General features: G+C 39.0%; 1 protein-coding gene across 1 annotated transcript in view; it reads left to right on the forward strand.

Moving 5' to 3' along the window:
• Positions 1 to 21,339, forward strand: part of Abca12 (ATP binding cassette subfamily A member 12) — a 172,881-nt gene that overhangs the window by 72,868 nt on the left and 78,674 nt on the right. Inside the window, exons 8-13 of the mRNA XM_052191827.1 lie at positions 1,824 to 1,936; positions 7,797 to 7,866; positions 12,599 to 12,717; positions 13,670 to 13,776; positions 19,559 to 19,815; positions 19,899 to 20,011. Of these exons, the coding sequence (XP_052047787.1) occupies positions 1,824 to 1,936; positions 7,797 to 7,866; positions 12,599 to 12,717; positions 13,670 to 13,776; positions 19,559 to 19,815; positions 19,899 to 20,011 (779 nt within the window). The remainder of the gene's footprint in view (positions 1 to 1,823; positions 1,937 to 7,796; positions 7,867 to 12,598; positions 12,718 to 13,669; positions 13,777 to 19,558; positions 19,816 to 19,898; positions 20,012 to 21,339) is intronic.

The following is a 21,339-nucleotide window of genomic DNA, read 5'->3' on the forward strand; positions in this document are numbered from 1 at the left end:
GTTAAACCAACTACTGAGATTGGCTGTAAATTAGCTGAAATCAATACAATATGAAGCCCATTCAGTCGGTGTCCATGGTGACCAGAGTTCAAAGACAACTCAAAGAGTCAGGGGATTCTCAGCAGGCTAGAATTATACTATGGATGACCCAATGCAAATGACAAGGTTCTTAGAGCAAATATAAAACTTCCCAAATGTTGACTGTTACACAGAGAAAGCAGAAGAGAACAAACTGCACTGTGGCTGACCACTCTGAGCACACCTGGGGGAATAAGTCAGCCATGTCTGTGCTTCTGCGGATGAATGGTCTATGCTTCTCCTCCCCACCATGCTGGTGCAGTTTTTATGCTAAAGGTCACATATAGACTTTGTTATTAGACAAACCATCACTGCTTATTACTTCTCAGGCAAGCTTGGTAAGTTATTTAACTTTTCCTCTATGTCGCCTTGGCTGTCCTGGAACTAATGCTTTGGACCATGCTGGCCTTGAACTTAAAGAGACCTGCCTGCTTCTGCCTCCCTAGTGCTGGGATTAAAGGCCTGGCCAGTCATTTTAAACTGGACCCATCTGAAAAGGCAAGACAAATCAAATTAGCCTCATGGAAGCACCGGAGAACCAAATTTTTAAAATATATGCACAAAATGCACAAAATGAATTTATGTATATTCATTATGCTAGACATTACCTAAGATATACTTACAATTTAGGTTTCATTCATACCTAGGGGGTGAAGACTAAACTGATTCTAGTTAAAATGTTGAAGATTTCAAAAATACTATAGAATGTGTAGATTCTCTCTACTCACGTACTGGATCTAGTGCTGGAGAAAACTTTCAGCTTTCTGATGAGATGCTTGATAAGGAAAAATGAGTGGCTAATTTGTGCTGCATCAGTTCTGCAGTGGCAAATGGTTGGCAGTGGTCTTTTGTAGTCAAAGCTCTGGGAAACCAACAAGATGGCTCAGGTGTCAAGGTACTTGCTTCACAGGTTAAAATGCTGACTCAGCTCCGATTGTTGTTACTAATCACTGTATTTGTGAGATTCCGGCAGCCTCACGCAGTAGCCACATCTCTTTTAGAAATGCACTAAGGGCCATAAACAGACAGAGGATAGTTCTTGAGTAATTAGTTGTTACTTGGAGATGCAGAAAGAACTCAAGCAAAAGTGAATTGCTTTTTGAAAAAAAAAAAGTGTGTCCCCAGTGTGGACTGCCTGTCTTATTGGTTACATAACTCACAGAAAGCCAATGTGGGGTGTTTGGAAATTAAATTCGAGCTGCAGTTGGAGTAGTGCCTGTGGCCACTTATGCAGTGGGACAGTCTTTAATTAGCACAAGCTCTGCTTTTAAAGATTATCATTTCTTTAGCAAAATATTCATATATATGACATGCTTATATAATTGCTCCTGAAACTGGATCTAAGATTGACTTCTAACAAAAATAGTTTCTAGCATTTAATTTTTTTCTTTAATAAAAAAAGAAAGTTTCCTTTCATCGTGGGCTGCTGAAGCCACTTGTTTATAATTCTTAACAGGAAAAACAAAAACAAAATGCCCGACAGGACCTTTGCTCCCTCATTTCAGGGTCCTTGAGTCAGGTCTTTACAATTCTGGAGACACTAAGTTCTCTGTTCTGGTTCAAAAACAGTGTTGGGGGATTTTGTGCATGAATAAACAATGAAGTAATTAAATTACAAAAGCAGCATCTTGTCTTTTATAGGAATCATTTTCTATACGGTAGCCATTTTCTCCTTGAGTAACCTTTTGTTTCTGTCTGTGAGCCTTGATACACAATCTGGTTTAATTTGTTTCTCCACTCATTAGGGTACTGCTGGTAGTGCAGAAGGTTTACCCACGTGTTCAAACTGATGAAGGATTCAGCACCCTCCAGAAGTCTGTTAAACATCTGCTGAACACTCTGGACTCCCCGACGCAAGGTAGAGCATTTCCATTTTGTTATATTAACACAGCATCACAAAACCCATCAGAAAAATGAAGCAGAATGCAACTGATACAATCTCACACACACACACACACACACACACAAACACGGGCATGTGCACGCACGCACGCGCACACGCACATGCACACACACATGCACATGCATACACAGGCACACACACACACACACACACACACACACACACACACACACACAGTATTCTTCTTAGATGGGGAGATATAAAGAAAATAAGTCAGGCCCAAAAGATGAATTCCTAAAAGTTTTCTTTATGTAAAAATGAGTTCTCTTACTGTAAAAAAAAAAATCATGTTTATATTTGGAACAGAAAATGAATATCAGATAGTAAACATAATCAATAGATTTATATTTTCATATTTTGGAACAAAAGTCTAATCTGGTTTTGGGTTTTTTTTCTTTCTTTCTTTCTTTTTTGTTTTGTTTTGTTTTGTTTAGTTTTCTTTTCTTTTCTTTTTTTTTTTTTTTTTGAGACAGGGTCTTACTATGTAGCTTTAGCTGTCCTGGAAATCACTAATTACATAGATCAGGCTGGCTGGCCTTGAATTCACAGAGATCACTGGTCTACACCTTCAAGGTGCTGGGGTTAAAGGTGTGTGCCATCACACTGGCATGCACCCTCACTCCTATCCTCGAATTAAAACAAAACAAAACAAAAAATAGAATGTTTCAACAGTAAAAATACATGCTTATCCAACTTGAACCCTCACTGTGTACCCTCACTGTGTACCCTCACTGTGTACCCTCACTGTGTACCCTCACTGTGTACCCTCACTGTGAACCATCCAACATGTACCCTCACTTCTATCCTCGAATTAAAACAAAACAAAACAAAAAATAGAATGTTTCAACAGTAAAAATACATGCTTATCCATCTTGAAAATGCATGTTAGACATCATAGCAGAAATTACCTATCAGTAAAAGTAAATTACCCCCAGGAAGACAAAAACGTAGCATGTTGCATGAGCTGAAAATGTCACCTTTGAATAGATAGAATGTCATTCCCTAGCAACCACATGGAGGTCGGGTGGACGCACGCAGGCACACAAAGGTTTAGAGCTGTGAGACATAAATCCCTGCTGCCGGAGCAAACAGAGGTTAACATTTACCTCTTCTGAATAAATTCAGAATTATGCCTTCTTGTCTGCATTTGCCGGTTTTTAAACAAGTAGTCTTCTGCTTTTGGATTCAAACGTAAGCATACTGCGAGCGTCAGACAAAAGCCGACTGTTCCTTGTACTGTCTCAGGCGCCTTATGAAAGGCAGACTTTAGAAGCCTGGGAAGAATTCTCGGTGCAGAGTCCGACATACTTATATACCAGCTTTTGGCTGGCAAAGAGGTGTTTCCTACCTGCAGTTACAGAATTAATGACTCATTTGCATGGCTGATTGTTTCTAAAGCTAATGTTTTTATGAACACCAGGAGAGGTCTACTCTCTTAAAAGTCTAGGCCAGAGAGCTAGGCAGTGTGCTAATTACTTCCTAGTTTTTTTAATATTTTCATTTTAAAGATTTGAGGGCATCATGTTTCCACGATCATTCTCTTTATTCATCTTCAAACTTACATCTTAAATTAATAATATCATAAAACAATATAATTAATATTATATTGTTATATATATATAATTGTTTTATATATATATAATATTTATAACAGCATATAAATAATATAAAGCAAAGTGATCAACTCAAGGTTTTTCTTCCCAGAAGACAAAAGCATATCTGTGCTCTAGAAGCCAAAAGTAAACAATATTTATTACTAATGTGACAGCAAAATGCTTTTCTGGTGAATGACTTAATTCAGTTTTCTGTATTTCCATATTTAACAATGGTCAAGATTTATATCTATGACTTTGTTAATGACCTAGAAAATGTTAAGTGTTAAAACATGCAACTGTTTTGGTCAAGGTAACAAGGAAATGCAGCCAGAAAAGTTATTTTTATCTGCATAGTTGGATGTTCTAGACTCTTCTTTGTTATTAAATCTAAGCATGTGTGAGGTCATCAGTCTGAGGGTGTGAGGTCATCATCAGTCTGAGGGGAGCAGTGGGGATCCACTCAACTCTCTTTTCCTAGTCATTGATCCCAGCTTGAACAGAGATTTCGTGGCCTTTGAAAGGTTTCCACTGGTATTCCTGGGAATCCTTCAGGAACCTCAAATTCAAGCCAGTGATGCTAATTCGTCTACATGAGAGTCTCCGACCACAAGTGCAGACACTTGCCACCTTGGCCAGGTCACCCCATACTTAGTCTTGGTGGTTTTCAGCCATGCATTTGAAGGATATGTACTTGTTCCCCAGGCTTTGTGCTGATGTAAGGCACAGGGATGTGGTGACTCAGATTTGCTTGCCTTCTGCAGCTTTTGCAGCAGCAACCCTAAAAACAAAGAAAATGCTAGGACTCTCTGTGTCAGTGCTAAGTGATTTTATTATCACGACAATTGTGAGCTGTTACCCATTCCACCGCTGGCTTGCCATGAGTTGCTCTGCCAGCAAGAGGCCAGTCTGAGAGTGGATCCTGGGCCTATCTGTTCCCAAAGCCAGGTCCCTTAAGCTCTTTTATAGGTGGTCCTATTTATGCATCCTTTCCGACACACTGGGACACAGAGTTTCTCACCGGAACACAGCAGTCCCTGCCACCATCAGACCGCAGAACTTCTATTCAGCCACTGATGGAGTGTGACATGTCATGTCACACTTCTTCCCACATGACAAGTTTCAGAGCCATGCTCCAGTATCCTCCAGTTTGATACCGCTACACTTCCTGCTCCTTATCCCAAGCCTCTAATCCAGACTGAATTAGAAACATGCTTAGGGCACCTTGGGAAGCCTCTGCATCTGCCAGGAAGACGTGGAGATGCTATTTTCTCCGCTTTTGTGGTGCATTCTGTACTCTGCCCCACCTGGAGTCACTGGGTCCCCAATACTATGTGAGTCCTTTTACGAAGACCGAGTTTCAGGAGCAGAGGTCACTTTTGTGACTCATGAGCGTGTGCTTCTTTGCAAAGTAATAAATCCAGTGAAATACAATTTTAATATAGAGTACAGGGTGGGCAAGATTGCTGGGGGTGGGTGAGCACTTTCCTTGATAACCTGATAACTTTCCAATGTGTGTTATGGAACATATATACCAGCATTCACAAATATACTGTACACATGTGCAATACTCAGTAAGAAGGTAAAAGTTGATTACTAAAACAAAGTAATGTTTCCCGGCTTACAGCCAGCATAGCACAGATGTGTCTTACAGCTGGCTGTAAGACAATAAGAGGATAAACACATCCATGTTTATTCTCATATTGTTCATCATACCCATGGTATGCAGACAGGCTACATGCCCATCAAGACAAGAACAGATAAAGAACATAAAGCATATATACATAATGAAATTTTCAGGTGTTAAGAATAATGAAATTAGGAAAATTTCAGGAAGGTAAATGGAGCAAGGGAACCTTATGTTAAGTGAAATAAGCCAGGCTTGGAAAGACAAATACTGGGTTTACTGTTATATATGGAACCTATATTTAAGTTTAGGTTGATAAATAGGTGATAAATAGTAAGAAAATTAAAAAAGGAGACCATGAAAAGAGAGAAAGAATCTAAAGGGAGGGGTGGAAAATAAGAAGGAGTAGTAGAATGTGTGTATCATAGAAGTGGAAGGTGACTCTTTGGAAGGGTAAAGAGGTTCAGCAGGCAGGGGAAAGAAGAGAATGGAGTAAGGTAGTGGAAGGCAAGTAAGGACAAAGTATGATGACATACATATATACATACACATACATAAATACACACATACATAGATTCACACATATACATACATACATATACATATATACATAAATACACACATACATAGATTCACACATATACATATACACGCATACACACATAATACATACATATATATGTACACACATATATACATACACACATATACATAAATACACACATACATAGATTCACACATATACATATACACACATACACACATATACATACATATGTACACACATATATACATACACATACATACATACACATATATACATAAATACACACATATATAGATTCACACATATACATATACACACATATATTATATGAAAATGTCACAGGGAGTGGCCAGCACAGTGGCTCTGTGGTGAAGTTAAATCTTGCTTTTTAATGGTTTTAATATTTTACCATTCATTTTGGTCTGTTTAGTCTACTGATAAGGATAGTTCTTCCAAAGGACTTTGTAGCCTTCAGCGGACAGAGGGAAAACTTTCTATTTAAGTTCAGAGTTAAGCCCTACTGATAACATGGAGTTAATTTCTGTTAGTGAGTCACTTTAATGGCCTGAAGGAAAAGAGAAACTCTATAACTAGAGTGTGTGCAGTGCTAACCAAGTTGCTGATAGCCTCACCCAGAAGTTCAACGTGAGCAAGATAGACCTTGGAAAAATAGTTTTGTAAACATTTCCATTGAAAAATCACAAAACTCAATAGATTTCTGTCTTAATTTTTCAAAATATGGGTATCAATGAGCAATGCTATTACCAATACTAATTAGGTGTTTTTATTGTGGGTGTCTTTGCTGCTGGTCTTTTAACTTGATTATCCATGTTCTATAAGGAAGACAATACTATCCAATTGCCCTTTGGATAAATCTCAGAAAATTTCACTCCAGTGAACAGGAAAACTGAAAAGGCCATTCTGACAGTTAGGAGAGGCCAACTTAGACATGGACAGTTCAGAAAGTGGACAGGGGAGTGTGCTCAATTCTGGGATATTCTTTTATCTATACATTTATTTCAATAGAACAGAAACCATCTAAAAAGCATTGTCTCTGCAAAGCTTTGCACAAGGGTAGTTTTCGAAGACTGGAGGGTGCATGACATAGAAACAATGGAAGAACCATTAAAGTGGCTAATGCAATGTCCTATGGAAAACAGGGAGGCTTCTGTTAAAACACCACAGCATCCAAGCATCCAGGCCCACTGTGAGCTGAATCCAGTGAGGGGGCTGATGCTCTTCCTAAGCGAGGTGGCCTAACACCCTGGATGCTTTCATTTATGCCATGACTGCTTAAGGAACTTTTCATTTTTCAGTTTTCTTGTTCTTTCTGCACCTGCTTTCTCTTTAACATAACAAACAGAATCATTGACTTTTTTAACTTTAAGGGACGTATCTCAGCGCCAAGTTAGATCTTTACCTCTTGGTTTCATTGCACCCAGCTTAGTAGTCCAGTCCCTCCCTCCCTCCCCCCCGCCCCCCAGCTGCAGCTTCTGGTTTAAGACAATGGCACAATCCTATTTACATTAGCTAATGCTCATTCATAGCTGCATGTAGTAATCACTGCCTGCTTTTTGAAGTAAAGAACAGATTAGTGACAGCAAATGTTTCCTAGGTCTGCATCTGAATTGCCCGAGTCTGCGGATTGGCGATTGGGGCAACAGAGAAAACAACCCAGTGACACATTAGACTGAAAGTGGTTTCACTTGTTTAACAACTGGCTTGGTGCACAATCTTCATTATAGTGTTTGAAAGGCAGCTGGGGAATCCAGTCTTGGGGATTATGATCTGATATATGAACAACAACAACAACAACAACAACAACAAAAATAACCAAATAAACTGGGATTATTTTAATCAACAGACACCATTTCCTACAAGTACCTTAGATATTTCCAACAAAAAGAAAATGAATAGCATTTGTAAAAAAAAAATGGCACCTTCTTTCTCCACTATTAATTTGACTTATGGCTTTTTGGGGGTGGTGGTGAGGAGCAAAGTATCTTTGAACAAACACGTTCTATGTTGACCTATGTATTATTGCTGTAGGTGACAATTCAACACACGTGTGGAGTGCTGATGAGGAGCAGACACTGTCTCCAAGCAGTCTGGCTGCACAGTAAGTTGTGTTTCCAAATTATTGGCTAGCTGGCTGACTAAACAAAGCTTCTCACAAGACTCCTTATCTGATCAGCATGGAAAACCATGCTGAATCAAAGGGCATTGCCAAACTCTAGTAAAGTTAAAACTAATCTGGGCACATTATTCAACATAGTTTTGATAACATGGCATAAGGAACTCTTTTCCAGTTCTGAGGTGTACTCTGCCACATCAGGAAGGGTCTCTTTGTGCCTGTGAGTAGAGTCTTGTGGGCACTTGTTTCCAGCTTCATAAGGCCTTTCTCAGTTTATGAAAAATGGATAAGAATCTGTCTTAGGCTTGTTCAGTTCCTGTAGCAAAATACTATAGATAGGGCAGCAGATAAATGATGGAGACGTGTTTTTCACATTTCTGGGTAAACCTAGCATCAAGGTGGGAACAGATTTGATGTCTGAGAAGACCCTACTTTCCAGATCATAATAGACATCTTCTTTCCAAGACTGTTTTTATAGGCTACCAATCCCTTTGGGGGGAGTTTTTCCCCCCAAAGACTGGACCTTCCAAGGTCATCATCCCCTTGGCACCTAGAGTGTCAATATATAGAATTCAATACATTCTGACCAGAGCAACATCCAGAATTTTTACATTGCTATTTCTTTGGAGTTTTAAAGAGTCAAAATGTTCTTAAAGCCTAATCAAGATAATGCAAATTTTGTCTGCTCTCAGTAATGTTCACATAGCAGGGGGAAAAAGATTACAAATCATTTAATTTTGGACTTCCACAGGAAATGACAGCAGTCACCATGGTGTCTAAAGACCACAAGCGTGAGCAGATTTTGAAGGAACTCATAATTAGGATAGGGAATGCAAGCAGTTCACTGATATCAAACTTAGGTAAATTTAGAGTTTAGTTGCTCTTGTAGGTAAAGGTTGCTTTAGCTTGATAAATCATGCTATTGTGGTTCTAAGAATTTAGTCACACCAAATTTATATCTTTGTAACTAGAAGAAATTTTCACAGTTAAAATTGAAGAGTAAAAAAGCAAGGAGAGATACCAAACACAGTTAGGGAAGAGCCCCTGGTTGCTTAGTGAACTGACCAGAGAGAGCAGTAATGGGCTACACATTTCGCAAAGGTGAGGGGCTGGAGGGGCAGCTCAGCAGGGAAGACACTGGCTGCTTTTGTGGAGGACCCAGGTTCCATTCCCAGCATTCACATAGAAACTCACAAGAACTGCACACACATAGTGCATAGGGACTATGCAAGCAACACCTTTATACACATAAAAAACGCCTTACAAAATAAGATAGGTCTCATGTAGCTTTGGTTGGTTTATACTTTGCCATTTAGACAAGGTTGGCCTTGAACTCATAGAGATTGGTTTGCTTCTATGTTCAGAGTTCTAGGATTAAATGTATGTGCTAGCATATCCAGCATAAAGAAATATTTTAAAGGCTAGAGAAGAGGATTTTTGAATGATTTTGTCATGAAGAAATAATAAATGAGAAATATACTTAAAGTCATTTAAACATTATATAGTGTGTACATACTGAAGTATTGCATTGCATCTCATAAATGGGTCCGCTCTTTGTTTTTACACATCATTTAAGATAAACTAAATTAACAACCAAAAATACTTGCTTTAGCCATTCTCTTTTCTAAGATCGAACTTAATGGAAAGGTCTCTAGCTACAGGTAAATCCTGGGTAAAATCCACTTCCAGTTGCTCCTGGCTCACTTCTGTCCTTCGTGCTGGCTGATCCAGGTGCTTCTCTTAAAGAATTCGTGGATAGTCTCACTTTAGCTAGGTCACTATGTTTCAGATATCTGGAACTTTTGTTATCCTCCCTGGATAATGATCATATATAATAATCACTTAAAAAAAAAAAAACTCTTTAAACTGACACAATGGAGGCTTGTTGCTGATCCTAGCTACCGCTGTCAGAGCCTACAGGCATGCATAACATTGACAGTACTCAGCACTTCTGTCTTACAAATCCCTCCGCAGTTGCTGTCAGCTTATTAGAGGGAATTCAATACCCATAAGATGAGTCTTGTTGTGATTGATGAAATTAAGGAGTTTCTTTAGACTTTCTTTCCATTTCCATTTTAAAATAATCACACCATGGCACAAGACAAAAGTGCTTTTGGCTTAGCTTTTTCTAATGACAGCCACTCAATATCACTCATTTTACAGCTTTACATCATTATTCATGTTATAATGTCCTTTTGAAATTTATGTGCATGTGCACACACTTGTGTGTTTCTATCCATAACCTACCTTTTATTGTAAGCACTTGTAAAGAAAGGATTTCATATAAAGGATTTTAAATTAGTTATTTAAAAGACTCATGGCATTTATGCCAAAGCAGTGGCATGTATATGTCATCTAAAGTTTTGAATATATTATATCATTTTAAAAGTTGGCATCTGTGCTTTATACAAAAGTAAGGGGGGAGGGTTATATGGTCCTTCTGGGTCACTTCAAGTTCACCTATTATGGGAGGTTAAGCCAACATTTTGCTACTGGACATTGCTGCTGGGAGACCTGGCTCTACAGTGTTGAATATCCTGCAGTGGGAAACAGAGAGGGAAGGTGCAGGAAGGTTAGAGCCATGAGAACCTTCCTACTGGAACCAGTGCACACGAAGCCATCCAGAGATGCCTTGTTGGGAGACAAGGTCAATGGCTAATATCTCTGTAGCTTCCCATGTCTCTTTTACAGATGAATGTATCTACTCAATGCTCACAAAACTGTAAGTGCTACATAGCCTTTTATGGTCAGAAAGGATGTACAAAGTTAAATGGGTCATTCCTTAAAGGTATGCACCTGAGACATGTTTATCTTGAAATCTGTACAAAGGAATGAAATAAATGGATAATCCCCACCAACGCCAAATAATAGATACACTCTTATTTACAGCTATTTCCACAATTCTGTTGGTCTCTTGTTTGGCATTTTGTGTCCCTAAAGCTTGACTTTTAGTTTTTCCTTAGCATCTTTTAACACATCCTTCCAGTTTCATTAATATTGTTACATATTGAAAACAATGGGTCAGGGTAATTTCCTTTCTTCCTCCAGCATCTATCTATCTATCTATCTATCTATCTATCTATCTATCTATCTATCTATCTATCTATTATCTATCTATTATCTATGTATCATCTATCTATCTATCTATCTATCTATCTATCTATCTATCTAATATCTATCCATTATCTATCTATTATCTATCTGTCTCTCCCTCTCCTTACTTCCTCCATTTCTTCCTCTCTCCCTTCTTTCTTTCCCCTCTTCCTTCTTTTTCCCCTTCTTCCTTTCTTCCTGGATCTTTATGACATTGGCTGGTTGATACCATGGATTGAGAGACGGTCCATTAAACTTCTCTGCATGCAGGCGTGATTCAGTGTTCTACAGCTAGCCCACACAACAAAATTGGCATTATTAGCCATCCTATTCCTGCTGGGTTATTATTAGTTATAAGGTGATTTAGTTTGGAAATGCAGCTGATAGATCGTTCCTTTTATTTGGACCATACACGTTAGTCTAAACATAGACTCCATGCCCTTTATTCATCAATTGATAAGTGGTATTGATTACCTACATAGAGGCTTTGATAAATGATGAAGCTAAGTGTCGAAAGCTTGGTGATCTGAGGCAAGCAAACATGGCATTTTCCACAGTCTCTAGTCAAGGAAATACCTATACAAGAGCTTTAGAATCAGTACTTCAAAATAAATATTTGTGATCCATAGTTCAGTGGGTAAAAGTCTTTGCTGCACAAACTGGTGACCCTGGTCCTATCCCTGGGACCTCTGTGAGGGAAAGAGAGAGCCAACTGCAGCAAATTTTCTTCCTATATCTGTTCACACATGTTCTATGGAATTTGCACTTCTTAGTTCTCGACAATAGATCAATGTAAAAATTTAAAAATCTAGGCAGATATCTCAATGATAGAGCCCTTGCCTGGGACGCAGATACCACTGCATTCAATCCCCATCACCAGAAAAAAAATTAAAAAGAAAAATGCATAAGACACGAATTATAATTAAAAAATTACTCCTTTTTTCAATATTTTTATTTTCTATATTCTTTGTTTACATTCCAAATGATTTCCCCTTTCCTGGATCTCCCCTCCCCATATGTCCCATAACCAATAAAGTGTGCTATTGCTGCCAAGTTGGAGATTTATCCTAGCATTGGTTTATTTCTTTTTAATATTCCTTCAGGATCCAGAGCTGTTAGCCCACATTTAAACATCCTGAGGCTTTTTTAATATTAGTGCTTTGTCCTATTATCACTAGTTGTGTGCTAGGAGAGGTCTAACCTGCTAGCATTTTGATAAAATACAAGTTAGTGTCTGACAGGACCTGTTATTCATTATTTTGCCTATTGTTCAGCATAATTCAAGGCATATGTCTTGCAAACAAGCATGAGCATTTAGTCTCTCTTTGTCACTTAAAATGAATAGCAGCTAGTGATGAAAGAAGCCACGAATGGAGAAATAGCCTTATGGTTGAGGTGACAGGGAATACATCACACACACACACACACACACACACACACAGGAGAATGAGGTGTGCTGTCTCTGTACAGCAGGATTTGGTGAAAGAAGGGATCCAGTTTCACAGCAGTTTTGGTATCCAGGCCAACAAATCACAGTTGTTTTTTTTTTTTTTCCAAATCACAGTTTAAATGACTTTGCTTCCATTTTATGAGGCCTAATCATATGTTCCCATCTAATTTACAGGCTCCTGATCCTGGAAAATTTTGAAGATGCCATCTTGAACATATCATCAAATAGTCCATATTCTCCTTATTTGGTGTGTGTAAGGAATATGACTGACAACTTGGCTAAGGGATCACCAGGTGATGCTCTCAACTCCCCTCATGATTTCAACTTCTCTTCTAAACTGGTTAAGACATTAACTTATCAAAGGAGTTTTTTTAAACTATTCTTTTCATAGCTGTACTTATGTTTTATCTAAGTGATTTAATATTTAAGTGGAATTTCTAACGTCATTTTTCTGGCTTCTGCTACGTGCATCCCATGATCAGCTGAACAAATTTTAGTAGGATGGTTTCCTACTAGATAATGTGATAAAGGTTACCTGGACAAACTCCCCAGTTTTTCAGAGTCATTGGGAGTTCATGCAACCCTTCATGACACTCTCTGTGTTCTTAGTGCTCTTAGGTTGTTGAAAAATTAAGACAAATAATCAAGGGTTCCAAGGTTCTCGAATATTGAATGAACAAAAGTGACCATGTGCCAGACTGCTTCTTGCCTTCACACGTTGAATCTTCAATTTTGTACTTATGTAAGCAATCATAAAGACTGCCCAAACATTTTCCACTATTCTCACACACATTCTTTTTTCCTATATCACACAATATCAAGCAAACAGTGCAACATATATCTAAGCCTAGAGTTTGTTTCCCCAATTTTAAATTACTGCTGAAAGTATATACTTGAACAGTGACTATACAGTCTATTTCCCTTAACATATTCTGACCTAGTGTATCCCAGAGTCAGAAATAAGAACATTATTTAATTCACAAAGAGCCAAAGCTGTACAGTACCTTTCCTAGAAACATCTTTTATCTCTAAGCAGCATATCTGTGAATATTTTAAAAAATAATGAACTCTATAGTCCACATGGTTCAAGGAAAGGTTAATTTTCACTCATTTTATATTTATATTGAGCTTCAACATTATTCTAAAAAATCCTTGCTGATAAGTCCGGATAAAAGTCTCTTTCCAATGTGCTCTCCAGGTAACCTTGTAAGTCTAACAAAACCATTCTTCCTCCCTCCTCTGCAGACAATTTAAAACTTCTGCAATCCACAATTCACTTTAGAAAATCTTTTCTTCAAAATGGCTCCTATGAGGACAGCTTCCCTCCATTTCTTGAGACTCTGAAATCCAAGGTAAGCCAAGAAAGCATATATAAATAACAAAATGGCAACACTTGCGGTGATAATGCTAGGAAGATTCAGTTAAAATATCTGATGATTACAGGTGACCTCCTTTTGCCTGCAGCTCTGTTCCCGCCAAATGGTGACAAAGGTGCTTGGTTTTCCACAACGGCCTCAGCATAAGATGATCTATAAGAGCCCACTTACAGTGCTCATAAGCATCCCTAAACATTTCACAATGTGACTATCCTATTAAGCTTCATAATTTGGGAGTTTGTTTTATTATTTTTTCAATTTGTCTTGTCTTTAGCTTTTGTATCTATAAAAGTAGATTTCAAAAGCTAATATCCTGACTTCATAGTGCACAAAGGTCTCAAATATTAGTATATCTGCTTTTCTTGTCATCACATCAGACACTAAGAAGTCATATTAAAATGTGTGACCCTAAAGAGGGAAAGGGAGGAACCAAACGTGTGAATCTCTTAAGTTTGAATCATTTGTCTACTGTTCGCCCAGTGTACAGATTATCAGGAAATTCATTTTTAAAGCAACTCTATTAAGTCTTGAAAACAGTTTTCCTAGTAAGAACTGCAGTTTAATTGGATTTATGTAGCCTGGGATAAAGTTAAATTAGAAGTGGTTTATTTAGGGCAAGCAAGTGATTTGCTGTGTGGTAAACAAGCCGTAATTAAGCAGGCACGCAAAACATTATGTCCATGTATATTACAGATAAATGTGCTCATTACACTGCCTACCTTTTAGCCCCACTTTTCTACATGAATCAGATTTTCTAATGTACTTAATTTAGCGTTATCTTAATTTATGCAAATGAGAAAGACATCGTACATTCACCCAGAAAGCTCTTATTCATCTTTCAAGGATCAGTGTAAATGTCATTTCTGCAACACTAGTTTCTCGCTTTCCCTTGTTTTCCAGACAGTTGTACCCTCTTCATGTACTTTATATGTACACTGAACTGTGATACCATCCTAACAAAACTCCTGGCTGATAAGTCGGGATAAAAGTTCATTTCTGATGTGCTCCCCAAGCAACCTTGTGATTCTTACAAAGTCATTTTCCCTCCCTCCTCTGCAGACAATGGAAGACCTCTGCAGTCCACAATTCACTTTAGAAAATCTTTTCTTTGAAATGGCTCCTACAAGGACAATTTCCTCTTTTATTTATAAGACAATAATCTCTATCTCCCAAATTCTTATAATCCAGCCAGGGGAGAAGTCAGGAAGGGAGAGTCACGGTTGTAAGGGAGTAAGATAAAGAACGCGGTATGCAGACTGACAGGGTTCTGTGTAACGATGGGCTATCTAACTCAGATTATGGGGTGCAGAGGTGAAAGGAGGAAACTAGGCCGAGAATAGAATACGTATTCTGAGTCTTGAAGTCATGTTCCTTACACAGGTAACCTTTCTCCTGCAGCTCTTGCATTTGAGAGCTACTGGGCAATGGGGAAGTCCATCAAAGCTAGAAACGAGGTTAGTAAGAGATCATTGCTCAATTATAAGTCTGAACCTTTTCCTATGGTGATGGCACAGAGCCTCTGGGTAGGGCTTTGGAAAATCTGTAATCTAAAGTTAGCATATATTTTAAGACAACATCTCACTCCATAACTCTGGATGGTCTGAACTTAACTATGTAGCCCATACTAGACTTACTAGACACACAATCCTCCAGCCTCTGCCTCCTGGGTGCTGGGAGTAAAAGTGTGCACCACCACGTCTTGCTATACTAACAAATTCAGTGAATGTGTATGTGAGTTGCAGACACACATGTCTGGGTCCCCATGCACTCATGTGCACACATGCAGAACCTGCAGAAGGGTTTGTGGCAGCTTCCTCTACCGCTCTCCACCTAGAGGTTTTGAATCAGGATTTCTCACTGAGCTGGAAGCAAGCCAATGAGATCTTGAGATCGCTCCCTGCAGCCTTCCCTGGGGCTATAGGTAAGGGCAGGCTGGGAGTGTTGGGGATTCAATCACAGATCCTCATGCTTGCAGAGCAAGCAGATTTATCCACTGAGCCATCTCCATAGCAATGCTAACAAATACTTTGAAAGAGAACTATAGTCACTAGGTTTAGGCATCACAAAGCTTCTGAAAGAATCAAGCCCAGTGCCTGTATTGTTCTTAGAATAAAGTATTGAGTTATGGCATTTGTGAAACTCTTGAGGCTTCTCCTTAGCCACTTTATGCTTCTCGGCACCCTCAGTATTACTAACCCTGATTTACGTCCTTGTTTCAGAGAAGCAATCTGACATAGGCAAATACAGCTTAGCTGGATATCAGATTTCTTTCCATAGCCTTTATCTCATCTGTTGTGACTACTATGTGCACTTTTACTGGCTTCCCATCCATAGATACTGACCTTGCAACTACAAAACAGATTCCCGTTTCTACTCAGTAAAAGTTACCAATGCTTGCTACCTCTCAAAATTCAATTAAGAATGTATTGACCCAACATTATTTACTATCCTTTTATTTTAAAAAGTCTCAAAGAGAGGCCAGAGAGATGGTTCAGTGGTAAAGAACACTGGGTTTTTTTCTTCAATTTTTTAAAAAAATTATTTATTTACATCCCAAATACTGCCCCCAGCCCCACCTCTCAGATTTCCTATGCCTCTCCCCTTCCCCTCTGAGAGGGCACCCCATCCCCAGTTATTCCTCCACACTGGTGTATCAAGTCCTCTTCCACTGAGGTCAGGCAAGGCAGTCCCCTGCTAGAAATGTGCTGGGGGCGGGGAGGGGGCTCGGACCAGCCCATGTGTGGTGTTTGGTTGGTTGCTCAGTCTCTGGAAGCTTCCAGGGGTCCAGGTTAGTTGACTCCTGTGGGGTTGCAATCCCCCTTAGGGCCTTCAGTCCTTCCCCTAATTCTTCAATAAGGGTAAGTGACCATAGAGCCTCTCAGAGAACAGCCATTCTAGGCTCCTGTCTACAAGCATAACGGAGTATCAATCGTATCAAGGATTGGTTCTTGCCCATGGGATGGGTCTCAAGTTGGGCCCATTATTGGTTAGCCATCCACTCAGCTCAATCTTTGTCCCTGAATTTCTTTTAGAGAGAATTTTAAGGGGGCAGAATCAGGCATGGAGAGAGACAGGAGAGAGGCTCAGAGCACTCTTTCTTAACACAAGTTAAATTCCCAGCACTCACAAGGCAGCTCACTTCTATTACTACAGTTTTACTGGGTATATGACAGCCTCTCTCCTCACCTTTGAAGGCACCAGGCACATATATTATACATACATACATACATACATACATACATATATACATACATACAGGTAAAATACAAGTACACATAAGATAATTTTTAATTAACAAATAAAGTAAAATTTAAGTTTCGAGAAAGCATCAAAGAACAGAAAATAGAAATGGTGTATAGAAATCTGGTTCTGTCTGTAAGAGGTTTAAACAGATTTAGTATTTGGACCAAAGTCCAGAATAAGTAAACATGCAACTACAGCATGCACCATGATTGAGTCTATTCCAGAATGCAAATTTTTTCATAGCAGTAAGAGCAGTAAGTAGAATTTCCATATATTATGAAGTCATTTCAGAATGTTCAAAGCCAGAAATGAATTATGTTATTCAATACTTTGGAAAATGAGCCAATGATACTTCTTCTTCAGGATGGTCAATGATTGGCTTCTGTGGCCTTCCTGGGCTTACTGTAAACCATTTACTAAAGACACATCATCCTTTCTTCATCAATGATGTATGGAGAAAAATGTTGGCAAAATTATGCTCCTGGTGAGGAATAGTTCATTTCTGTCAAAATGCAACTTCTGACTGGAAACTGAGCTACAGCGATTGCTTGCACACACGGCTGAACTGGAGTTCCCAGAGGCAAATTCTTTTCTCCCTCAGGACATATTAATTGGGAACACATCCTGAGGGTACATGGGGCATTGCCAAAGAAGTTCAGAAATATGCTAGGGAGCTTAGATCATTAAGAGTTCTGGGGCCCTTTCTTCTTGTGGGTTTGGGAGTTTAAGTCATTTTGACTATTTCCATAGGACAAAAATGTTTAGTTTTTCTAAACAGATCAAAAGTCAGAAGACAATATCAATAACAAGGCAGACACCTGAAAATTGCTAATTCAGAGTTGCTAATGCATGCTACAGTTTAAAGACGTAAGAAAATGTTGATTCAAATTTAATTTAATTATTTAAGATACCATAATAGCTAGATCATAACCGTTTTTTTAGCTATAGGGTTCAGTCAGCTTACATGGATTCCTGTTGTTGGGTAACCATTGTTCCAGAATCCCTTTCATCATGTAAATGTAAACATTTTTGATTACAGAACTCCACATTTCTCCCCCCTCTCAGCCTTTGGGAATTCATAGTCCCGCTTTGGACTTTTTGAGTTATGAACTTCACTCCTCCAGCTCGTTCATATATTGGAATTATGTATTATTTGTTAAGTGGCTGATTACATTTATCAACAGTCTTCTCAAGATTCTCCAGCATATCCCTTTCTATTTTAGGATATATAAGTATACTATACATATACATATCCTATTCATATACAATTATCTTAGACATTGCTGCATGTCTAAGGAAACAGCCTTCAATATATTTTCTATATATTCTTGTTACCCATTCATCCCTTGAGTTCTTTCTGTTTTATTTGGCTATTATCAATAGGGTTTTTGTGTACATTGGTATACAAACATTCTCTCCAAGCACTATCTCCAATTCCCTGAAGCATAGACCTAGATGTGGAATTTGAGCTCATATGCTGACTTTATTTTTGAGTCATGAGAAAGTGCAGTACTATTTTCCATATAAGCTGTACCATCTCACACTCCTACCAACAAGACACAAAGGTTATCATGCTTGTACACCCTCATCAACACTTATTTTCTGGTTCTGTTTGCTATACATCACAGCCATCATGATGGATATGAGGAAGAAAGGGCTTTTTAAAAAAGATTTAAGCCAAATCTGCCTCCCTCTGACCTTACACATAATGTAAAATATAAATTAAATATAAAATTTGTTGGAGTGATCATAATTTAAACTACGTTTTACAAACTACTTGTCTTAGTCAGGGTTTCTATTGTTTTGGGTAATGAAACACCATGACCAAAAACAGCAAGTAGGGGAGGAAAGGGTGTATTTGGCTGACACTTCCATATCATAAGTCTGTCACTGGAGGAAGTCAGGACAGGAACTGAAGCAGGGCTGGAGCCTGGAGGCAGGAGCTGATGCAGAGACCATGGAGGGTGCTGTTTACTGGCTTGATTCCCCTGGCTTGCTTGGCCTGTCTTATAGAACCCAGGACCATCAGCCCAGGGATAGCACCACCCACAACGGGCTGGACCCTCCTCCATTGACCAGTAATTGAGAAAATGCATCCTATGCCTGCAAAAGCCAAAAGGGGGTCTGATCTCTTGGATCTGGAGTCTGCAGGACACCTGGCTTGTTACATGGGTACTTGGGAACAGCCTTCAATATTGTGTAGAAAGTTCTCTAAACTACTGAGCAATCTCACTATCCCTCTCAATTTTTAAAACTACATTTTTAAAACCTTCAGACCTATGCCATAGGGAAAAAATAACACTAATGGGTCCCAAGGTTTCATAAGATTCTTAGGAAAGAGAAATACAGACAGCAAAAGACACTGCTTTGTTATAAAGCTAAGCCCAATGCCAACTAACTAATGCATAGGCAGAAAGTTTTTTTTTACAGGATCAAATTTGGTTACTTATTTCCATCTACTAAATAAGTCAAATAGCAAATAATCTATTTTCTCTTCTTTCCTCTTTCTGGGAAGCTGTCACAACTTCGAAACTTGACGGAACTTCTCTGCAAATCAGAGACTTTCACTTCGATCGAGAAGTCTTGCCAGTTCTCTAACATGAGCTTCCGGATGCTGTGTGAAGACCACGCCCTCCATGTGCAACTGATGGAAGCAGCAGAGCTGGGCACTGACCTTGCCGCTGGCTTCCTGTACCACGACAATATAATATCTGCAAAACTGAGAGATTTGCTCACTGGAGATCCCAGTAAAATTAATCTCAATATGGACTGGTAAGTTTTTCTTCTTTTTTGGAGAAATCCTGTCTCCAAAATTGTTACGCCTAGTTGAATTTGTTCTTCTGTTTTCGTCCTAGGCTCCTGGAACAGGCGTTGCAAATGAATTACTTGGAAAATATCACACGGTTGATACCAACCGTAGAGGCCATGCTGCATGTCAACAGCAGTGCAGACGCTTCTGAGCAGCCAGGTGTTTCCCTGCCCGCATCCTAAAGACTTATTAGGACACAGGTTGCCGTCTGCAGCTTAAGAAAAGGCTTTCTCAGAGTTCCCAAACAAACCTGCTCTTCTGTCTGCCCTGACCATGAGTAACCCAAAGATTTCCAAAGCAGCCACTTGTCTAAAGCGGACACATCAAGCTAGTAGGGACTGAGACCTGAAAGAATGTTGTAGCAAAAGATTCCCCAAATTTAACAAATTTGACCAATCTACCTTTTGTTTCTAGATGTAGTAAAGTGCATTAGAGAGCCGACTGGATGAAGTAGGGTGAAGCATGCTCCCTTCTGAAAGAATAATCTGATTTGAAAAAAAAACTAAAACAGATGCACAGCTCTGTGCAGAAATCTCAAATCAGAACTTGCTGTTGGTATTCTAAGCATGATACACGATGCAATACACTTCTTCTTGGCACAATTGTTAAATCCTAAAAGGAAAGACATTCTGAGGCACAAAACTGGAAGGACATTAAGTCTAAAAATGAAGAAGATGTGTTTCCTGAGGGTAACTTAGTACAAGAAATCAGGGCTTGACAGATGGCTCACAGGTTAAACACACTGAATTCTCTTGCAGGGCACCCAGGTTCTGTTTCCAGAACCAACATGGCATCTCACAACCATTTACAACTCAAGTTCCTAGATGTACTCTTCTGAGCCCTATGGGTGCTACACTAACATGACACACAGACATACATATAAAATAACGATAAATAAATCTTTAAAAATGCTTAAAAACAAAAGTTGTTTTTAGAACAGAGATTATAATTTTCTAAAAATAAAATAAAAATATTAATACTGTCTTAGGGTTTCTATTCCTGCACAAACATCATGACCAAGAAGCAAGTTGGGGAGGAAAGGATTTATTTAGCTTAGACCTTCCACATTGCTGTTGATCACCAAAGGAAGTCAGGATTGGAACTCAAGCAGGTCAGGAAGCAGGAGCTGATGCAGAGACCATGGAGGGAAGTTTCTTACTGACTTGCTTCCCCTGGCTTGCTCAGCTGTCTTTCTTATAGAACCTGAGAATACCAGTCCAGGGATGGCACCACACACAAGGGGCCCTGCCCCCTTGATCACTAATTGAGAAAATGCTCCACAGCTGAATCTCATGGAAGCACTTCCCCAACTGAATCTCCTTTCTCTGTGATAACTCCATCCTGTGTCAAGTTGACACACAAAACCAGCCAGTACATTTACCATATCTAAATTGGCCCAAATGTGAAATTAGTACAATTGCCATCCTTAAAGAGCTTGAAATGACAAACTTTCTATGTACAACCAGTGTAAGATTGTAAAAGACACT

Source organism: Apodemus sylvaticus, chromosome 9, assembly GCF_947179515.1.
Source record: "Apodemus sylvaticus chromosome 9, mApoSyl1.1, whole genome shotgun sequence".
NCBI lineage: Eukaryota > Metazoa > Chordata > Mammalia > Rodentia > Muridae > Apodemus > Apodemus sylvaticus.